Genomic DNA, 19,998 nt, shown 5'->3' with positions numbered 1-19,998 from the left:
TGGGGAGTATACTCCAAAAGGTACCCCTTTTTTAAAAAAGAAAGTACTGCTGATGCTTATCTAATCCAGTTTCTCTAAGCAGATGGTAAGGACCAAACAGTCAACTAAAGGGATAAAAATATATGTCCCACACCTCTACAATAAATGACATCTACAAAGGAAATAGAAGGGATAATAAAAATATTCAAGTAAAATCCCCAAACTTAAATTTACTTTCTAAAGGCATAAAAAAATTTAAATTATTCAACATAAATTTCCTAGGTAGAAGAAACAGTTCTCTAACATAAAATACTATAACCATAGTCCTAACCATCCAGAGGCTATGGCTACAATGAAATGAATTGTTCAAACTTGGTCTTCAGCACTATACTTTAAATGACTGTGGTGGCAATATAGTATAGTGGCTAAGAGCACAGGCTTGGAATGCTGGTCTTACTATTTACAAGCTATGTGACCTTGAAGAAATAATTTAATCTAAGACTCAGTTTCATCAACTATAGAATGGAACCCATATATGGATGTGTAAGGGTTAATGTGATGGTAAGGGTTAAGTGATGTAATGCCTATAAAGTAGTTAAGAAAATCCCTGGCATAGAAAGTTCAGAACATAGTCATTTTTATTATTGGCTATATATGCCTTCTACTGCAAGCTGCTGCTTCTTAGGGCTTTCATATCCACCCCAGACCTCCCAGGGACATATAATTTTTTGACAATGTGGGCATATAATTATCATTAATGTTAATAATTAACAAATGACAATAATAATTACAGATGAAAATTTCAGAAAATCATGTTTTCACTCTGGCTGGGTAGTTCACTTAGTCAGAAAGTTGTCTGGCTAGTCCAAGGTTGCAGGTTCAATCTCCAGTTAGGGCACATACAAGAAGCAACCAATGAATGCATACATAAGTAGGACAACAAATGGATATTTCTCTCTGTCTCTCTCTAGCCCCCTCCTTCTCTCTCTCTCTCTCTCTCTCTCTCTCTCAAATCAACAAATAGTTTCTTAAAAAAGAAAGAAAGTCATGCCCTGACTGGTGTGGCTCAGTTGGTTGGGCATTGTCCCACAAAGCAAAAGGTCATGGGTTTGATTCCAGGTCAGGGCACACTCCTGGGTGGCAGATTCGATCCCTGGTCAGGGGCACATATGAGAGGCAATCAATTGATATGTCTCTCTCACACTGATGTTTCTCTCCCTCCTTCTCCCTTCCTTTCCCTCTAAAAATAAATGAAATCTTTTAAAAAGGAAGAAAAGTATGTTTCCTATTTCTTTTGTCGTTTCTATTATCTTTACCTAGATATTTGTACTTTAACAACACCTTAATGAATAGAAAATGAGGAAATAAATGAACAAACTAATGAAAGAAGGGACAAAGTTGGCACCCAATTCCTCATCCCTGCTAAAGCAGTATGGTCTGAGTTTTATCTATCATCCCCTGGCTCTGGCCTTCAGAGTGTAGCTATGGTTATTCATACTCAAAGAACTGCCTTTGCTGTGCTAAAATTGGAATTCCATCCTCATACTATTGAAGTTGGGACATCTTGTGAATTATAGTAAATTCAGAACTGAACTACCCCAATTAGAAAAGCTTTAAAACTCAATAAACCATCTATAGAGTATTCATTCTATCCCTAATTGAATGTGATAGAATGAACACAGAACCCATGATCTTTAAAAGCAGCCTATTTATAATTGAACATTACCCAGATTAAATAGCCCAAGGAAATACTAGTACCAAAACAAATTTTTCACAATAATGGAAAGTAGAGAAATCCATTTGAGTTCTCTTAAGATCAGAGATATTTTAGTACTTTCTTTTTAAAATCAGGTGTTTGCTAAGCTAATTAATGGCTACAATAATTTCTGAGATGAATTAAAAGGAAAGGAAAAACAAGATTTACAAGGATAAATAATCTGACAAAACTAAACTATAATTAAATAACAAAGGCTCTGTAATTGTCCTAAGGGGTAGCAAGGTCATAATAGCCACAATAATCCAACAAGAAATTCAACTGAATGGAATGGGTCTCTTCTGTTCTTTTAAATTCAGGTATAAATTACAAAGAAAAATATACCACAGAAAATTATGCTTAATGAAAATCTTCTTGAGCATTGTATAAAGGAAATATTTTCTTATCTGTTATTTGTAATAATACTCATTAGAAGGAAACCAGAATATGTGATGATTTGCATTCAACAACATGATTGAATTTAAATACACATGTCATTTACTTTCTATGCTCAGGTTAGCAAGATAAAAATTTCATTTCCCATTTCCCAACACTAAAGTATAATACTTTAATTTGTAATCAGATCCCTAACTGCTGTGTATTTACAAAGTCCTGCTTCTACCTTACTGTTTCTTTTAAGTATAGCTGACATACAATTTGATGTTAGTTTCAAGTGTGTAACATAGTGATTTCACATTTATATACCTTGTGATGTGATCACCACAATAAGTCTAGTAATCATCTGTCACTGAACACAGTTATGATATTATTGACTATATTTCCTATGCTGTATTTGCATTCCTATGACTTATTTATTTCATAACTGGAAACTCGTACCTCTTATTCTTTCCTTTTCATCCATCCACCTGAGCTCCCTCACCACTGGCAATCATCACTTTGTTCTCTGTATTTATGAGTCTGTTTCAACTTTGTTCATTTATTTTGTTCTCTAGATTTCACACATAAGTGAAATCATATGGTATTTGTCTTTCTTTGACTGACTTACTTTACTTAGCATAATACCCTCTAGGCCCTTCCTATTCTTGCAAATAGCAAGTTTCTTTCCTTGTTATGGCTAATATTCCATTGTGTACATGTACATCTTTATCCATTCATCTGTTGATGGACACCCAGGTCACTTACGTTATCTTGACTATTGTAAATGATGCTTGCAATGAACATAGGAGGTGTACCTATCTTTTACCTACTGTTTCTTAGGTTTACAACACAAAATACAGTTAGGATCAAAGCAATTTATCACACAATGAAGATGTTGAGAAAATATTTTAACTCTGCAATTTACTTCTGGTAAACTATTCAAAATTACTTCTTATTTTAAACATTTTTTTTATTGTTCAAGTACACTTTTCTGCCTTTTCCCCCCAACCCTCCCCACCACCCCAGACTTCCCCACCTCCCTCCCCTGTTCAAACTACTTCTTAAATCAGTACAGGATGACATCAGAAAACTACAAAATGCTACACGTCTTCTGAATTTTATTTAAAATTACCCACCTTTAGTCTAGAAAATCTGACTATAGTTTTTAATTATTCAAATTTTATATGATCAAAAGCTGGAGTATGTGAAACATCTGAAATTTAGAGATATCTGAAAGATAAATAGAAAATAAAAGAGAAAAGCTCTGTATATTTAATATCTCCATATTTTCTTACTTACTACATAAAATTGGAGAAGAGGGTGTTTGCAGAGTCAAAGTAGAGCCATCTTTCCTTGTGATATTAACTCGAAAAACCAATCTGGCACGAGTGCTTTTTTTCTTGGAACCAGCAATCCCTATTCTGGCTTCAACATCAGCATTTCTCAATTTCAATATCCCTACGCAGTCCACCCTACACACAGGAAAAAATACATTAACTAATATTTTCTGTTGTACATAAAATATAATTTTAATAAAACAAAAATTTTTAAAAAGTTACTTCCTTATTAATTTTTGAATATGTAATATAAGGTTCCAATTTCAGAAGGTAAGGAAGAGTAAATTCTGAATATTCCTAATTCCTAATCTTGTCAGCTTTTCATTTATAAAGGGAAAAAAAAACAGTAAAAATGTAAAATCACTATTTCAAAATCAGAATATAAGTAATGATTAACAAAAGATACTTTTGCTATTTTTTAATAAATAAATTTAGCCTATTTCTTTTGGCAATTAATTCAGGTATTAAAATAGAGGAAATTGGTTTTACTTTTAAAAATATTAGCAACTGTCCCCCAAAGAACGGAACACTATGTAGCCATTAAAAAGTAGACAATAGCCCTGGCTGGTATTGCTCAGTGGATTGAGTACCAGCCTGTGAACAAAGAGGTCTCTGGTTCAATTCCCAGTCAGGGCACATGCCTGGGTTGTGAGCCAGGTTCCCAGCTAGGGGTGTGCAAGAGGCAACTGAATCTCTCCCATATTGATGTCTCTCTCTCTTTCTTCCTTCCCCTCTCTCTAAATTAAATAAATAAAATTTTAAAAATCATTTTAAAAAGTGTATGATATAGGATAATATTTAATGTTATGAAAAAATGCTCATGATAAGTGAAAAGCAGGTTATGAAACAGTGGGTACAATATTAAATTTTATCAGAAAAAAGGATGGAAAGATAAATATCAAAATAGTGGTTACTTCTGGGAAGTTGGCTTTTGAGGGGTACAGTTTTAGCCTTTTATGATTATTATTTTTTAATTATTCTATATTTTCAACTTACAAAGATTAGGTACTATTTTTATAATCAATTACTTCCTTTTTTCCACTATATTTATGACTATATTTATTTATTTTTATAATTTTCAAAAATTTAAAAATAAATCTTTACTAAATATTTTTTCAAAATTTTCTTTTCCGGTTAACCTCCTACTAACCTATACAAAATAGATTTCAAAAGGAAACTGAAAACCAACAAGAGAAAAGTCTTTAGCTATCCAATACAAATACAGGTATACCTTACAACACAGGTATATTCTGTATCAATATATTTGGTGCTGTTATGGTTCAACTTTGGCATTAAAGATCCTTAACAAAATGCTTAAGGAAAAAGAATTTTAATTCAAATCATTAACACTTCTAGTATTTTTCAGGCAGTTAAAGTGCTTAAGATGAAAAATATATTATCCCAGGACATAATTTTTTTTTGTAATATAAGAAAATAAGAACAGAATATATATTTAGACTAGCAATATGCTTTTCACATCAAGATGGTTCAAGGTACCATGAATGGTCTCTATTAAACAGTTTCTACTACAGTAAGAAAACAGAATTGAGGAAAGCAAATCAAATTGTAATTTTTATTTTTAATGTTAATATTATTAATCCCAACAAATTATTCTGTATCACTTTCTGAAAAGCCAGCATTTCATCTGGCTTTATTTTTCTGCCTTTCACCACAGAAATTCTCTGACAAATGGTAAAAGAGTTCATTTTAACACATTATCATTCTGGGATAATGTATTTTTAAATTTGTAATATTTAAAATAAATAAGATACTCAATCTTCTATACATTGGGAATTAAAAAAAACTTCCATATATAAATAAATAAAATTTTTACTAATTACTTACGCTAGTGTCATGTTGTTGCTTGGATCAAGGCCAACTTCTATGACAGTAGTGCCTTCAATGTCCACTTCTTTGCAGGGGGTTGTATTTCGCCCAGTTACCCTGCAGGCCTGATAAAACCCATGTGGTTTCACTCGACCAGAGTCATTACCCACAAACACTTGCAATACCACTGGCTCATTATGGCCTTCCAGCTGAAGTGAGATAACATAAGCATAAACACTAATTAGCCTTTCAAATAATCTAATTGCAAAATCAAATATTTAATACCAAGTCTTATATTTATAACTGGGTTACAATAGAGAAATAATTTAAATCCTCAAGAAAAACAGAGGTGAAATATTTTCTTAAAGGAAAATTGGCTATTTCTATAGAAAATAAAGTTTAAGTTCTGCAATAATCACATTTAATTTCAATTTTAGATGTTTAATGATAAATTATCATTTATAATTAATATGTACACACAGATAAGAATGAATACACAGTCCTTTAGGTATTTATAAATTTATGGACTGCCAAAAGAGCATGTGGGTCACTCAGGATTTACCACAACCACTAATGGAAAATTCATTACACTGTGTTAGTGGCATCATTATTGTTATCATTTAATGAGTACCTATACTAAATTTTTACTCTTTTAAGGCTATTTGAGTAGAAAAGTGTTTGGAGTATAGCTATATAAATCATTTTAAAAAATGGTGCTCATTTTCATAGACTAGATACACACATATGACACTATTAAGTCCTAGACCAAAACATTATGGTCTTAAAAACTGCTAAATTGAAACAGGACCTATATGGATAACAGGTGTCTAGTAAGTCTTCATAAATTAAATTATAACTTCTACGCTGAAGAATAAATAAACATTTAAAAAAGCATTTGGGAACAAATGTTTCCCATGCTGATTTTTGATAAGGTTTATAATTAAACATTGAAGCTACTAATATAGAATGCAGAAAATCACAAAATAACTTGTACAATGTATACCAAAATAGTTGGGAAAAACTCATACATCTTTTCTATCCCAATATAGCTATATCTCTGTGATATGATATCATAATGAGGCACAGAAGCAATCTACCCAAACTCAGTCAGCAGTACCTAGAACAGTGTCTAGCATATAGAGGGGTGCAGTATTTGTTGAATGAATAAACTTTTTAAAAAAAGATTTTACTTATTTATTTTTAGAGGGGGGGGGAGAAAGAGGGAGAAAAACATAAATGAGTGAGAGAAACAATGATCCGTTGCCTCTTGCACACCCCCAACCAGGCATCTAGCAAACAAAACTTTAGGCATGTGTCCTGACTGGGAATCAAACCAGGCACCTTTTGGTTTGCAGGAGGATGCTCAACCCACTGAGGCACACCAGTTGGCTGAATAAACAAACTTTCAAGGTCAGTCAATTCACTCCCTATCACAGGTAATTATCTAACAATACTTGTGACCAGATGAGTACTTAGATATAGCAAAACTTAAAGTAAGAGCAATTAGGTCAAAAATTTTAACCAAACTATCAACATGTCTAGTTAGACAAATATTTACAAAAAGCATAATTTCTCACTTGTCTGTTACTTGTTTTAAGTTTAAGGGACTGAGGATGAGCTGATGTGGTGAGTGGTAGAGGGGTAGATATGATATAGTACATATGTGACTATTAACCAACCTTATAAATGGTCACAAGTAAATTTCCTGTTCCCAAGTTTCTAGCATTATTTCATCCAAATATAAAATGAAAGGCAGTCCAACTAAATGTTGTTCAAATAACACACTTACACAAACTATTTATCAAGAATCTATTATGTAACTAGCCAAAATTCCTCTCTATTTCGTATGGAATACGAAATGCTGGAACATTTGTTAAACATCCTCTACCCCCTTTTTTTGGTTTGTCTTCAAAGAGAAATATACTTTGTAACAAGGTATCCTAGGTGCTAAATTTAAGCTCCCTTTTTCTTCAGTCTAAATTCTGAAAAAGATAAAGACTCAGTTGATATCCTAGTCCTTAAATTGAAGACTTATGTTACCTATCAACCAATGCTTTTCTGAGTTGAACAGTCCTAATTATGTTAGCCATTTCAAAAACCTTCTTTTCACTCTGGCTGGTGTGGCTCAGTGGACTGAGTGCCAGCCTGCAAACCAAAGGACTGCAGGTTTGATTCCCGTCAGGGCACATGCCTGGTTCTGGCCCAGGTCCCCAGTTGGGGGCATATGAGAGGCAACTCATCAGTGTATGTCTCACACAATGAAGTTTCTCTCCCTCTCTTTCTCTCCCCCTTCCCCTTTCTCTGAAAATAAAATCTTTTAAAACACATACCTTATTTTCTAAGTCCATAATAATTTCTGAAATACGTCTTTGAATTCACTTTAAAATTTCTTCTTAAGTATAAAATTTAGGAAGAAATTTTATACTTATATTCTAATATGGTCATTACTGATACCAAATATAAGAGGAAGATAAGTCATAATTTCCAGATTTTTTTAAATCAGAACACATTCTCATCTCTCCTTTCATTTAATCTAAAATTCACATGATATTAAAGTAACAATATTTGGCTTATAGTTCAGACTTTTACTTAATTTCTATTACATATAGTTAGCAAGTCTATCCTTCTATTTCAAGCAGCTTTTGATGGTTAAAAAGAAAATAACGAATAAGTAAAACTGTAGTAAATTCTTCTATATACTGCTAAAGAAAAAAGTACCTTTACTGTAGGAAAACCTTGCTGTGTTCTGTCCTTTACTGAGCCACGGCTACCCTCAGTCAGGTACCGAGCTCTATGCTGGGTCTCAGGTTGTATAATTATCTTCAGCTCCTTTCCCTCACTTTTAACAGGATACTGTCCACATAACATGGGGCTTTTCTTTACTCCAGTTCCTTTTTGGTTTTCCAATGTTCTGAGAAGTCAAAGCACAACATGGAAAAAATATTAAAAAGTGTTATTTTTTTACAAAAGTCATCTAAGATAAAGGAGGAAACAGAATTGGCAGTAACATTAAAAACAACTGATTATCTTACTGACAAAATCCAATATAGTCTAAGGGAAGATACATTCCATAACAAAGTATACTTTTAAATTTTGTAATAAAATTTAACTAATGATGAAAAGTAAAAGAAAGACAGGGAAGACAAAGAATGCATATGTGTAGTAGGAGGAAGGAACAGTGAATGCAATACACTGGAAAGAGCAGGAAAGAATATAGCTAATGCCACTTCCAACCTTCCACACTATACTTCAGTCAAAATAAATTTTTTAAATTACATATATATGTGAGTATTATACAAAACTACAAGATTAACTACCACTATTCGTTACAAAGCCAACAACAACAACAACAAAAAAGAAAGTAGGGATAGCAATAAAAGAAACAAGCAAACAAAAGGCCTTAAAAAACCACCAAAGACACATGTAGAATATTCTTTTGATAGTTTTCTCAGGACAGTAAACTGAAAAAAATTGTAACTTAAAAAATCAGTGATTTAATGTTTGTTGATAATTAGCTTTATCCAAACAACTTTTCCCAGAAGTGTAATTTTCACAGTATTTTTATTTGTGATTAAATAATTAAAGCTTTTTAAATATATTTTTTTATTTTAATCATTGTTCAAGTACAGTTTTCTCCCTTTTACTCCCAATCCGGCCCACCATAATTAAAGCTCTTAGCACATAAAAATTTTATAATCTGGGCTTTACAGATAAGGTAATCTAACTTATTTTTTTTTAAACTGTGTTTCTAATATTTATTTTATCATTCTTTTTCTATGTGGAATATAGATTCAAAGAAAAATATTTCAAATGGTGTAGGACTTCAGTAAATACCTTTAATCTGAAGCACTGCAAATATATGATAAAAATAAATAGAAAACAATATTCTTGGTTTCAAATAGTTTGAAATTATCCATGCACATTTAAAAATAGAGTCAGGGCCTGTAATGAGTTCTGTACAACCCTCCCAGTCCTAAGTTTACACTCACATTGATGGTACAGAAGCCAAGAGATGACTGTGGACAAAATTTCCTCCAAACACAAACAGGCCTCAGGAGGAATATTATGACTTCAAACATAGAGGAGCAACGGTGGCTAAGCAGCCTTAAAACTGGCTCTAATGTTTACCCCTGCACATCTAACCAAGTTGTTGCCTCAAATTATCAAATAACAAAACCAGTCCTGGTTCCACTGAGAGTACAACATATGGCTAAGAAAAGGGCAGAAGAATGGAGGAAAGAAGGGGTACAAAGGAATGTAGTAAGACTGACTGGATAAGAGGAAGAGTTCTGAGAAAAAGTAGGGTTCAGTCATCTTCATATTCCCTGCACAATCCTTAAAGAGTAGGTGCTGAAAAAAAATTTGTTGATAAAGGCAAATAGGAAGAAGAAAAGGACAAAGAAAGGAGAGGAAAAAAGGGGCTTCTGTAATAGTAAGATGAGAAAGCACTGGATCCTAACTGGCCAAGGCATTCCATAATTAAGTCAGATTACCTGAGTAAATCATTTAAAAGACCCTGGAAAAATTGATTTTATGAACAAAAGTATCAAGTTGAAGCTGGACAATAAATTCTACTTTCCATCATTCTGCATAGAAATGCAAACATCTGCTCTGAATATAATGTGCATTCTTATGAAATTCTATAATGATATTCTGTTGTTTACTCATTTTTAAATGAAAGCAAAAACATTCACTTACTGAAACTAATATAAAAACATCTTTCAAATATGAACTGAAAGGGACTAACAGCAGTTGTACTGAGTGACTAGATTATGGATTATTTATTTTCTTCTATTTCTGTATTTTTCAAATATTTTAAAATTAATATCTATTAATTTTATAATAGAAAAATGAACACTTTTGCTTAAAATATAAGGAAAATTTAGCATATCAATCAATTTGGCAAGATAATAGTTTTTATATTCATATACTATTTAAGCTAATATTTATGAGAACGGTTGATAATGAGTTTTACTATTTAAGTGAAAAAATCTCATTTTGAATGAAGACTATTCAGTGAGTTGAAAAAGTATACACATTGGGACTTAAGGAAGAATAGCAATGTAAACAATTTATGAAATGCTACTTTAAAAAGTCCTTAAAATTATCTTTATTCTCTAGATTTAAATGTAAAAATAGAATACATATTTATCTCTCTAGACATGTAAAATTATTGAAAACAACTAATTCTTAGTCATTCAAATTACTAATTTTTAAGGCATAATAGCTTAAGAAGAAAATAAGAAAGTAGCACTTTAATTGTATGGATTTTACTTCTAAATGACACCTAAAAAGAAAACCAATTTTCTTGGCATTTTCTATTCAGGAGTCTTAAAATGACATTCTAACTCCTTTGCACTGCATATCCTTCCAGTTGTTTGTAGTACAAAAATAATTTTCACTATAAAATGCCTAAAACAGGATTCACATCCAGATAACATAATATCTTAGTTTCTATGACTACCTCTAAGAGACATAAAGCTACTAATTCTCAGGACACTTAGTTGAAGAATTTAAGAATGATATGGCTAGGGATGTTTAAATACTGAGTAGTTTTTTTTTTAATGGTTTTGTTTTTTAAATAAACTTTTACATAACATTTTAATTATACAAAAATGCTATTCCCATCTTACAGATCAACGAACTGTTATACTACAATAATTTGAGAGTATATTTTCTGTAATTTAGCATTATATAAATTATAAGTTTATAGCACATTACATTTAAGACTTCATACCTTAGCTCTCGAAACATTTTTAAATATCTTTAGGACTTTGGCTTGATATCATCTTAATAATTGTCTTCAAAGGCCTATTTTCTATATATTTATGTATGGTTTTATCCTTCCTTGATATAGTTCTTAATAATTCAAAATTTAAACTTCTTCCATCATTTCCATATGCTAAAATAAAATATTTTTCATTACTTAAGAAGCTGAACATTTCTTCTGCTTGATGAGTTTTTGTTCCATGAATTATTTATGACAGATTTTTGTCTTGACAAACGTTATTATACTTTCCCTGGGTAACCTCAAATCATTTCTAAGGTCTATCATACAAAAAGATATCTATCATATAAAAGGAGAAGCAGAAAAGATGTAGATCAAGATGTCTCTTTAATAGCAACTGAAAACCATGTGTGTTAAGTCAAAAATTTTATTTTTTATTTGAAACTTTTACATTTATTTCAGTATGAAAATAAGTCTCTAGAACTTAAAAAAAAAAACCTTTTCCTATTGAAGGTCAAATAAACATATACCTGTACTTAATGATGGATATACATGAGTCTTTTAGATCTGTGCTACTATGTTTCTGAGCATTTTTATATAGGTTAACAGTTTTGCAAATATATTCTATAACTCTTGAATCCACTAATGGCAACATTTTTAAAAAGGGTATACTTTGTTTTCTTTTAGAATTTCCTAATCTGGACTTTCTGAAAATAAAACATAGTTAAATGTGCATTTTCACTTAACTGCATCACCCTAAAGGAGTTTTAAATAAGACTAGAGAAGCAAGTAGTATAGAGTAATTATAGCTTAACTGGTAGATATTAGTTTAAAAATGTATTGAGAAGATATTTAAGGACAAGCTTAATATACATTAAAAATGCTCATTATACTATTCAAAAGATATCAATGATGTCATCATGTACTAAACCAATCAAGAGCTTCTCCATCACTTTTTGTGACAAACTGAAATTGTAGATCATGGGTCAAACTGAAGGACCATTCCCTGCCTCTCCCCAAAAAATCTCTCAAAATCCAGTGTGTTAAATTTTATCAAACTATATTTAATATACTATAGGAAATTTTAATTTAAAAGTCTAGCAATTAAATATTACAATAAAAGTACTAAAGGGATTAAAAAGTTAAAAATAATTCATAGTATTCTGTACTATATAGCAGTAAATATTCTGTAATATAGTTACAGAAATATATTTAGTGAGTATTGTGAGCTGGCAGAAATGAATGAAAACTCAAACATGTACCATAATCCTGTTCTATCACCCTTCAAATACATAACCCAGAATTTCAGGGAAAAAAATTATGTATTTTTAAAAATTCCAAATCAATGTAATGTATCAAAGCTTAAAATAAATGCATAAATCTAAATTGTGAAAATCAAGCCATCAATTTAGTTTTTCCTTATTCCATGAAATAAAAAAAGTCTAAAATCCTCACAAAAATGGAAATGGATTGAACCATATAGAGAGACAATGTGAAAGAGAATAAACCAGTCCTTTGTGAACATTTTGAGTTGTTTTAGCTATAGGGACATTACATGCTAGTTATTTTTAAAATATAAATCTCTTTGAAATTTAAGTTATTTCAAAACAGATTATTGTTTTATACTATTTAATCATACCCATAATAAGATACCTATTGCTAAAATCTATTGATTTTTTTTTCTCTAGTGAAACTTGGTAATTTTAAGTTAAAATTTTCAGGTATTTCAATGATAAAATTAGTATCTTTGCTTTATATGCAAACTTGAGCTAGCAATTAAGGAATGATTTTGTTTGTTTTGCATAATGGTGATAGAACTTAAAAAATGTGAATACCAACCCATTTCCTGCTTTTGAGTTGCCTTTGTTGTCCGTGGTAAGCTGAGAAAGCACATAGTGAGGTGCTTTGGCACTGTCGGCATCAAATATATCCATATTAGATTCTTCACAATCTCGTCGTTTGACCCCCGGCCTCTGCTTTGGATTTCGTTTTCGTGATTTACGAGGTACCTCAGTGTTATCATTGTAGGAACTGGTGCTCATGTTACTGAAGTTGGAGGGGGAATCCTCCATCCACATACTGCAGCTCTGCTCAGATTCCAATCCACACCCCTCATCCTGGCAGGACATCCGACTGTTATCCAGCAAGTCCTCAGGTGGTGGTGAGATGTACAAGACTGTGTGCCTCTTCGGTGTTGATGGATGCTGCTGAACTGTGTTACTGGTTAACTGCTTTTCACTTACCCCTCTGTTACTTACCCCCAAGGCTGAGGAGCAGCTCTCCACTTGCATAGCCTTGCTGTCGGTGACTGAGGTAGAATAAATGGTAGGGCTGGAAGAGGTGGTAAAGGAGCTGCAAGCACCGCCCATGGAGGAAGAGGAGGGAGCTGAAGAAGCATCTGCAGTGTACAATTTAAAAGTAAATACACTGTACATGTTTTCACCTATGCTGGCTAGCAGTCCCATTGAAAATGTAATTTGTGAACTGATTGTTTTTCCCCAAAATGAATAGTTGAAATTTGGTTAAGTTTTATAATACAAATGCTTCAAGCAATACAAGGCCTAAGAAATTCATTTTTTAAAAAATGCCCAAATAGCATAATGTTACTTGTGTTATAATTGATAGATTTTTTAAAAAATCTGAATTAATGTTTTAAGCTGTAAAGCAAGAATAAAGCTTTTATTGCCTCAGCTGGATGTTCGGTTGAATTTTAATCATTTAAAATAATAAAGAAAGCCCCAATATAAAATATATGCTTGTGGTCCACATTCAAAGCCAATTAAATAATTTATTATAGAATTTGAAAAGTGGGACTGTGCTTAGCCACAAAATATTAAAATAAGTTTCTAACCTATGAAGCAGAGAACTACAGGTCATTTTTAATGCAGACACTCCCTGCTTCAGAGGCAAATCCTGGAATAAAAATATGAGAAAATAAATGAGAAAAGAGCTGCTGATTATTCCAGATATCAATTATAAAATGAGAAATAAAGAGAAAAATATATATAATCAACTGAATTGGAGGCAAATGGAACTGGTACCATCACTAAGATTCTTGTCAGTATGATCTAGAAGAATAAAAGTGAAAAAGGTTTGATTTGGAACATGCTGGGCTGCAGAAGATAAGCAGTTAACCACTGAGGGTCTCTAGAAGTTAAAGTGGCAGTTCAATACCATGATCTCTAAGATAAATAAATCCATCCTAAATGGCAGAATGAAAAGCAGAGTAAAGACTGATTATTGGATGGATTTCTTGTACAAAGTACTTAATTATACTCGGCCACTGGTTACCACTGTTCATTTCCTTTCTCTTTAAAGGGCCTGCTTGATTTAAACTATTAAAGGAATTTCCTAATATGAGTAATAGTAAATTTTATTGGCTGGAATCTAACAACAAAGAATTAAGCAGGAAAAGTCTCTGGAGATCACCAGAATTAGTTCCCATAAAAAGATCTTTTATAAAACCACTTATCTATTATGTTTAGCAAGAAAGACTTAAGTAGATCCTTTCAAATATGTGGCAACTGGCAGAACAGCTCGCTGAAAAATAAACAGGTAACAGACAACTAAAAGATATGTTTAAATCTAAAATTAATTTTTGTCTACAGCCAAGTATGCCAGTTTTAAGTAGTCTGATGAAACTTAAAATTGTGATATGCAATTACTGAAATTGTAGCATTCATATCAACTATAAATATAAAGAGTGAAATTCAAGAATGCCTATGCATAGATAATCAAAAGCCATGTGTCAAAGATCTATTTTTTTAATGAAAACATGTACCAAAATAGTTAGATCATTCAAAAGAACTAAATTCACTCATAATTTTTCCTTATTTTTAAGACTAAAGAGCACTATAGTTAGTATTATCATCAATAATGTGATCTACTTAATGCCCCTTGGAGAAATTATTCTCAACTACCATAAGTCAAATAGTCAACTACCATAAGTCAAACCTACAACAATTAGAAGATACCAGTTCCATTTTCCAGTTTGTATCTTTGTCAAATTCAGTAGCTGAAATTGGAAAATTCAGTCACTTTAAACTGCATTCCAATTTAAAGAAAAATTTATCAATTTTGTATCATGCATTAATGCAATGTTTTCTTAGTAAATATTTTAAAAGATTTATAAAAACTACAAAATCTAGATGCTAATGTCAGTGACAGTTTAGGAGCTGATTTGTAGCCACTTTGGGTTTAAATAACAAGTTTTTTCCTTGCTTTTTGAAAAACACAATAGAATTCATTTTAGAAAAAAATAGAAAAGGTATTATGTTTGATATTGCTCCATCTGTTCCAACTATTGGCAAAAATGAAACTAAATTTTTATGTGTATATGAGCCCATGTTCTTTATTTTCAAAGAAATACAAGTATGCAGTATGCAATATTTGTAGTGGAACACACAAAGCATGCAGCAGGAATGCTGTGAACTTGAATTTCTATAAACAGTTTTCATCCACCCATGCTCTTTGAATCTAAGTACCATGCACATGAGAATGTAGAATATGAACATTGCAGGGATCCCTGTCCTTGACAGGTGGAAAGTACAGGTGAAAAGCAATTAGGCACTCAAAAGCAAGTTATGTGGTGTTTATAAATTTAATCTGCAAGATATAACCATGTATTGCTGTTTGAGGTATACTACATGAGTTTATCTTGCAAATATTATCAAAACAATCATGTTTATAAAACCCAATTTATATATTCATGCACAAATGTCTGTTCTGGGACAGGTATGCCAAACTGTGATCTCATACCCTACATAAATTAAAATATTCTACACATTTTCCTTAACACCTAACACATAATTTTAATATTTTACCTGTAGATTCCTGGACATAGTTATTAAATTAAAAAGTTCATTAGCACAAAACTATGAAACTGAAAACATAAATTCTGTCAAAGGACAGGAGTAGTAAGCACCCTTTAATTAAAAAGTACTATTAGTTTTTAAAGCCTACCTCATTTTTGGCCCTAAACTACAAAGATTCTACTCATTTTAAGACTACAAAAATGAGACAATTTTTTAAAACTATAAAACTCTTTACCACAGTATCATTGTTGCTCTGATGATGATTATAATGGTGTTTAAAATCTTTCACATAAAGATGTTATATTCTGGTTAGCAAGACATCACCTAAGTGTATTAATAATGACAGGTGAGGTGGAGGGAAGATAAGACTATGAGCCCCTTGAAAGCATGGACAGTATTCTTCCCATCTGAGGCCTTTCCAACACCTATATTGTGCCTTGTATGTTATTTGTTATTAAATTAATTTATGAGAAGCCAATATTTGATATGGGTGCTGAGTTATATTAAATTTGCAAATAAATGTACTAATGGACACATAAGGTTTATTAAAAAAAGGATTTAATATTCAAAATCCTTAGACTATATATTACCATAATAGTATTATATGATAGTGGGAAAAGGTTTAAAAGTAACTTAAGAGTCTAGAGGTAAAATTCACCATTTCTACAAAGAGTGCTCTAATAATTTTCTTTCTTGAAACTATATATAAGCTAAATTACCTACTTGGGCACTAACCTATAAATGTACTAAGAATAAAATATCTTTAATATTAGCTATTAAAAATAAAGGCATAACAACAATATCAAGAACATTTTAGATTTTTAAACATTAGTTTGTCATTTCTAAGCATTCCCAGAAAAGCACTAAAGAACATTCCTGGAAATGTTATAAATATACTTAAGGTCACTATATGATTAAACAGCAAGAAAAAACTTCATTGACATTTTGTTGAACAAAAAATGCTAATGCAATCCTGCTTCATGTATATATTCTTTTTTATTTATAAGTTCTTATAAACAAAATATGCCTAATTACCTCCCCTTTGTTTGGTTTTGAGTCCCCATTTTTATCTATTAGGAATGTAGATATTATGTTTAATTGCTGCATATCAAAATATTAAAACTCCAACAAAAAATGTTTTAGTAACTGCTTGTATTATCTCACTAATTATAATGTATTTATTTTATAACTTTATAATTATATTTATTCTTAAATCCCTTATGAATCCTTCATAAAGACTGAAGTTTTTCTTAAAATTTTAAACTTATTCTTTCACCTAAGTAATGTATGAATACATTTTTATTATATTTTAATGAAAAAGTTATCTTTGAACCTAGAACAATTTTATTTTTCCACAGTAATTTCTGTGACCACAGAGAGCACAGAAAACCTAAGGGGAAAAAATAAACTATTTCTACAATTTACTAACATGAATTTATACTCTCAAAAGAATGGATTATTTCTAAAATTTCTAAATGAAAAGAAACATCACATCTATAGTGTTCTAATAATTCTATTATTAAGAATAGCCAATTAGTAGATAAAATGCCAATAATGATGATGAACTCAAGTTGGACATATGGCTTCTTTTAAGAAAATGGATTTGTTAAGGTTTACTACAAATAGTCAAAGCAGTTGAAATGAAAAGAGTGGCAGACAATATCTACATGGATAACTCAGGATTTGCAAATACTATTAATTTGATTAGAAAGACAAAAATGGATTTTTAAATGGTACCACATATAGAAACCCATGTAGATTTTATATACTCCTTGCTTAAAGTGTATTTTAAAATTAAGAATTATTAGCTATAGATTTGTGAAGTATAAATTATTTTAATTACGTATCATTTTAGTGTTTAACATACCATAAAGAAGAGATGATACTTTATATGGAACTAACCAAACTTTTTATTGAAAGCTTTGAAATTAGAAACATTCTTTAGAATTCTCAGAAGGAACAAATGCCTTTTATTGATTTAAAATACATGACAGAAATGACAGTTAACTAAGCTTCCAAAATAAAAATATGTTCCCTAGATTTTCAACGTCAGTGTAAAAATCAATTTTCCTAAGAAATCCATTAAAAACAAAAGCTATAACGTTTTGCAAGTGTACTGAGTGAACCAATAGTGGAACGGAGAAGGAGTAAATCACTGACCGCTCAGAAAATAATCATAAAAAGCAACACAGGGTGTTTGGAAACAACTTCCGGTCTAAAAAAAAAAAACACTGTTTAACCAAAGTACTGTTTTTAAGTATTTCATTTTTCTTTCTGGTAACAATAGCTTCAGATCTAAGTATCTTGTCTGATAAAAGTCACCAGATACAAGGATATATTTTCACATCAAAGAAGAAAGATATTTAGAGAAAAAATTATAAGGCCAACATTAATGTTGCCAAGGGATTGAAAAATCTAGGACACACAAAGTGGCTGCAAACCTGCTTTTGTCAACACCTTACATGCCAACCTTCATTTTCTACTTTTCTTCTTCTTACAGTTTTAATGTAAAGTTTAAAACTTTACCAAAAGTTTCAATCAGTATCAATCCACTATTTAGAAACAAAAAAAAAATTAAAAAACAAAAAGGAAAAATAAAGAAAGGAAGGAAGGAAGAAAGAAAAAAAGACTTATGAAGAAGTCTGAAAACCGACCTATACCCTGGGTGAGATTGGATGGGTTAAGTGTCTCTGGCACTATTTGTCTTCACTATTGACAGACACTGTCACACAACCCACCACACGATGCCTGTCTCTGAATGACGAAGCTAGAATGCAAGTTAAGTGTATTAATAGAAAAAACAACTAGCATCCCAGCATATAAAATAAGCAATCAGATTATTTTATAAAAACCCCCCAAAAGAACAAAAAACAAAAATTGTAGGGTTGATCACTTCATTTATGTTTAAAACAGTTTCAAGTTCCCATTTGTACTTTTCCCACCCAACATAAGTTTACATGCTACAATAAGCAGTGTTTTAAAACAACCTTTAAAATTAAATTATTCACAACCAAATAAATGCAAATGGGAAAATTTCTTATCCAAACTTTTTGTTAACTCATATTCACCAAACTGTTCTCTGGTTTACTAATGCAATCTAATCCATAAGCCAGAATGTTCTCTCATACAGGTGGTTTTAGGCTGTCCTCTTACCCAAGTTCCTTAAAGAGTGGAAGAGGCTATACTCAAACAGTAAAAAATATTTATGTTTTAGCATCAAAAGAATCTTTTCATTTCTTGGGCCAACTTCCATATACTTCCTCATCCCCCTTCAAAAACTTACTAATTTACACTTTTAAATTATATATGCTACTGTGCATAAAATGTCTGATCCCCGAGGCTCTATTTTTAAAAATAATTAGCACTATTGCTAAAGGTGAAAAGTTTGTTACTGATTTATCAGAGACCATATTTTTCTTCTCCAGTCCATCAAATTGCCAGTCAGGGTTCTAATATTACACAATAATTACTCTCCCATTTTTAATCTGAATTCTCCTAAAATAATTATTTTTCTTTTGTTAGTATGTCAATATATTCATATCATATGTATTAAAGAATGTTTTCTGAAAAATTCTTACAAAATTTCTAAGTGTCCTGACACTTATAAGAGCAATGTTCTAAATATATATTTTGTCTTATTCAAGCCAAAGTATCTAAGCACAATGTAAAATATGTACTAGGCACACATTAGAGAATTTAAAATTTTTTTATTGAATTAGAGAGAGAAAGAGAGAGAGAGAGAGAGAGAAACATCACTTCATTGTTCTACTTATTTATGTATTTATGGGTTGTCTTATATGTGCCCAGACCAGGAATCAAACCTACAACTTGGGTGTATCGGATGATGCTCTAACCAACTGAGCTAGGTGGCCAGGGCTAGAATTTGTTTTTTAAATCCCCTCCTATGGGGAAAGAAAGATGTTTTCCATCATCTAGTCATTTAAGTACTAGAGGGTAGCATTACTGTTAACACTGGGTGAACAGACTAAAGCCCAGAAAGAATCCTCCACCTCAAATAATTTAAACACAAAAGAATGGTTGAGAATCTGTGAACAGTTTTGGAATGCTATTCTATGGAGGCAGGTAATATAAAAATGTGCTTACTCTATCAGAAACTGAATAAATCATAATGTTTATAAAAGTTATATAAATAATTATACTAGCTTATAACTAAACTTATTA

The 19,998-nt window shown here is 31.3% G+C and overlaps 1 protein-coding gene across 11 annotated transcripts in view; it reads right to left on the bottom strand.

The window, feature by feature from the left end:
- NFAT5 (nuclear factor of activated T cells 5) overlaps positions 1–19,998 on the bottom strand; it is a 69,374-nt gene that overhangs the window by 41,187 nt on the left and 8,189 nt on the right. For 3 of the 11 annotated variants that reach the window (XM_028534743.2, XM_036012105.1, XM_036012101.1), the window contains exons 2-5: positions 12,842–13,400; positions 7,993–8,185; positions 5,293–5,483; positions 3,410–3,582 (exon numbers count right to left, since the gene is read on the bottom strand). In XM_028534743.2, the coding sequence (XP_028390544.1) occupies positions 3,410–3,582; positions 5,293–5,483; positions 7,993–8,185; positions 12,842–13,400 (1,116 nt within the window). Of the gene's footprint in view, positions 1–3,409; positions 3,583–5,292; positions 5,484–7,992; positions 8,186–12,841; positions 13,401–13,853; positions 13,916–18,470; positions 18,584–19,998 lie in introns of those variants that run through there. The other 8 variants (XM_036012106.1, XM_036012111.1, XM_036012103.1 and 5 more) reach the window with 7 other exon arrangements.

Source organism: Phyllostomus discolor, chromosome 12 (genome assembly GCF_004126475.2).
Source record: "Phyllostomus discolor isolate MPI-MPIP mPhyDis1 chromosome 12, mPhyDis1.pri.v3, whole genome shotgun sequence".
Taxonomy (NCBI): Eukaryota; Metazoa; Chordata; class Mammalia; order Chiroptera; family Phyllostomidae; genus Phyllostomus; species Phyllostomus discolor.
The sequence above is the reverse complement of the archived record's forward strand: the minus strand, read 5'-3'. Positions and strand labels throughout refer to the sequence as shown.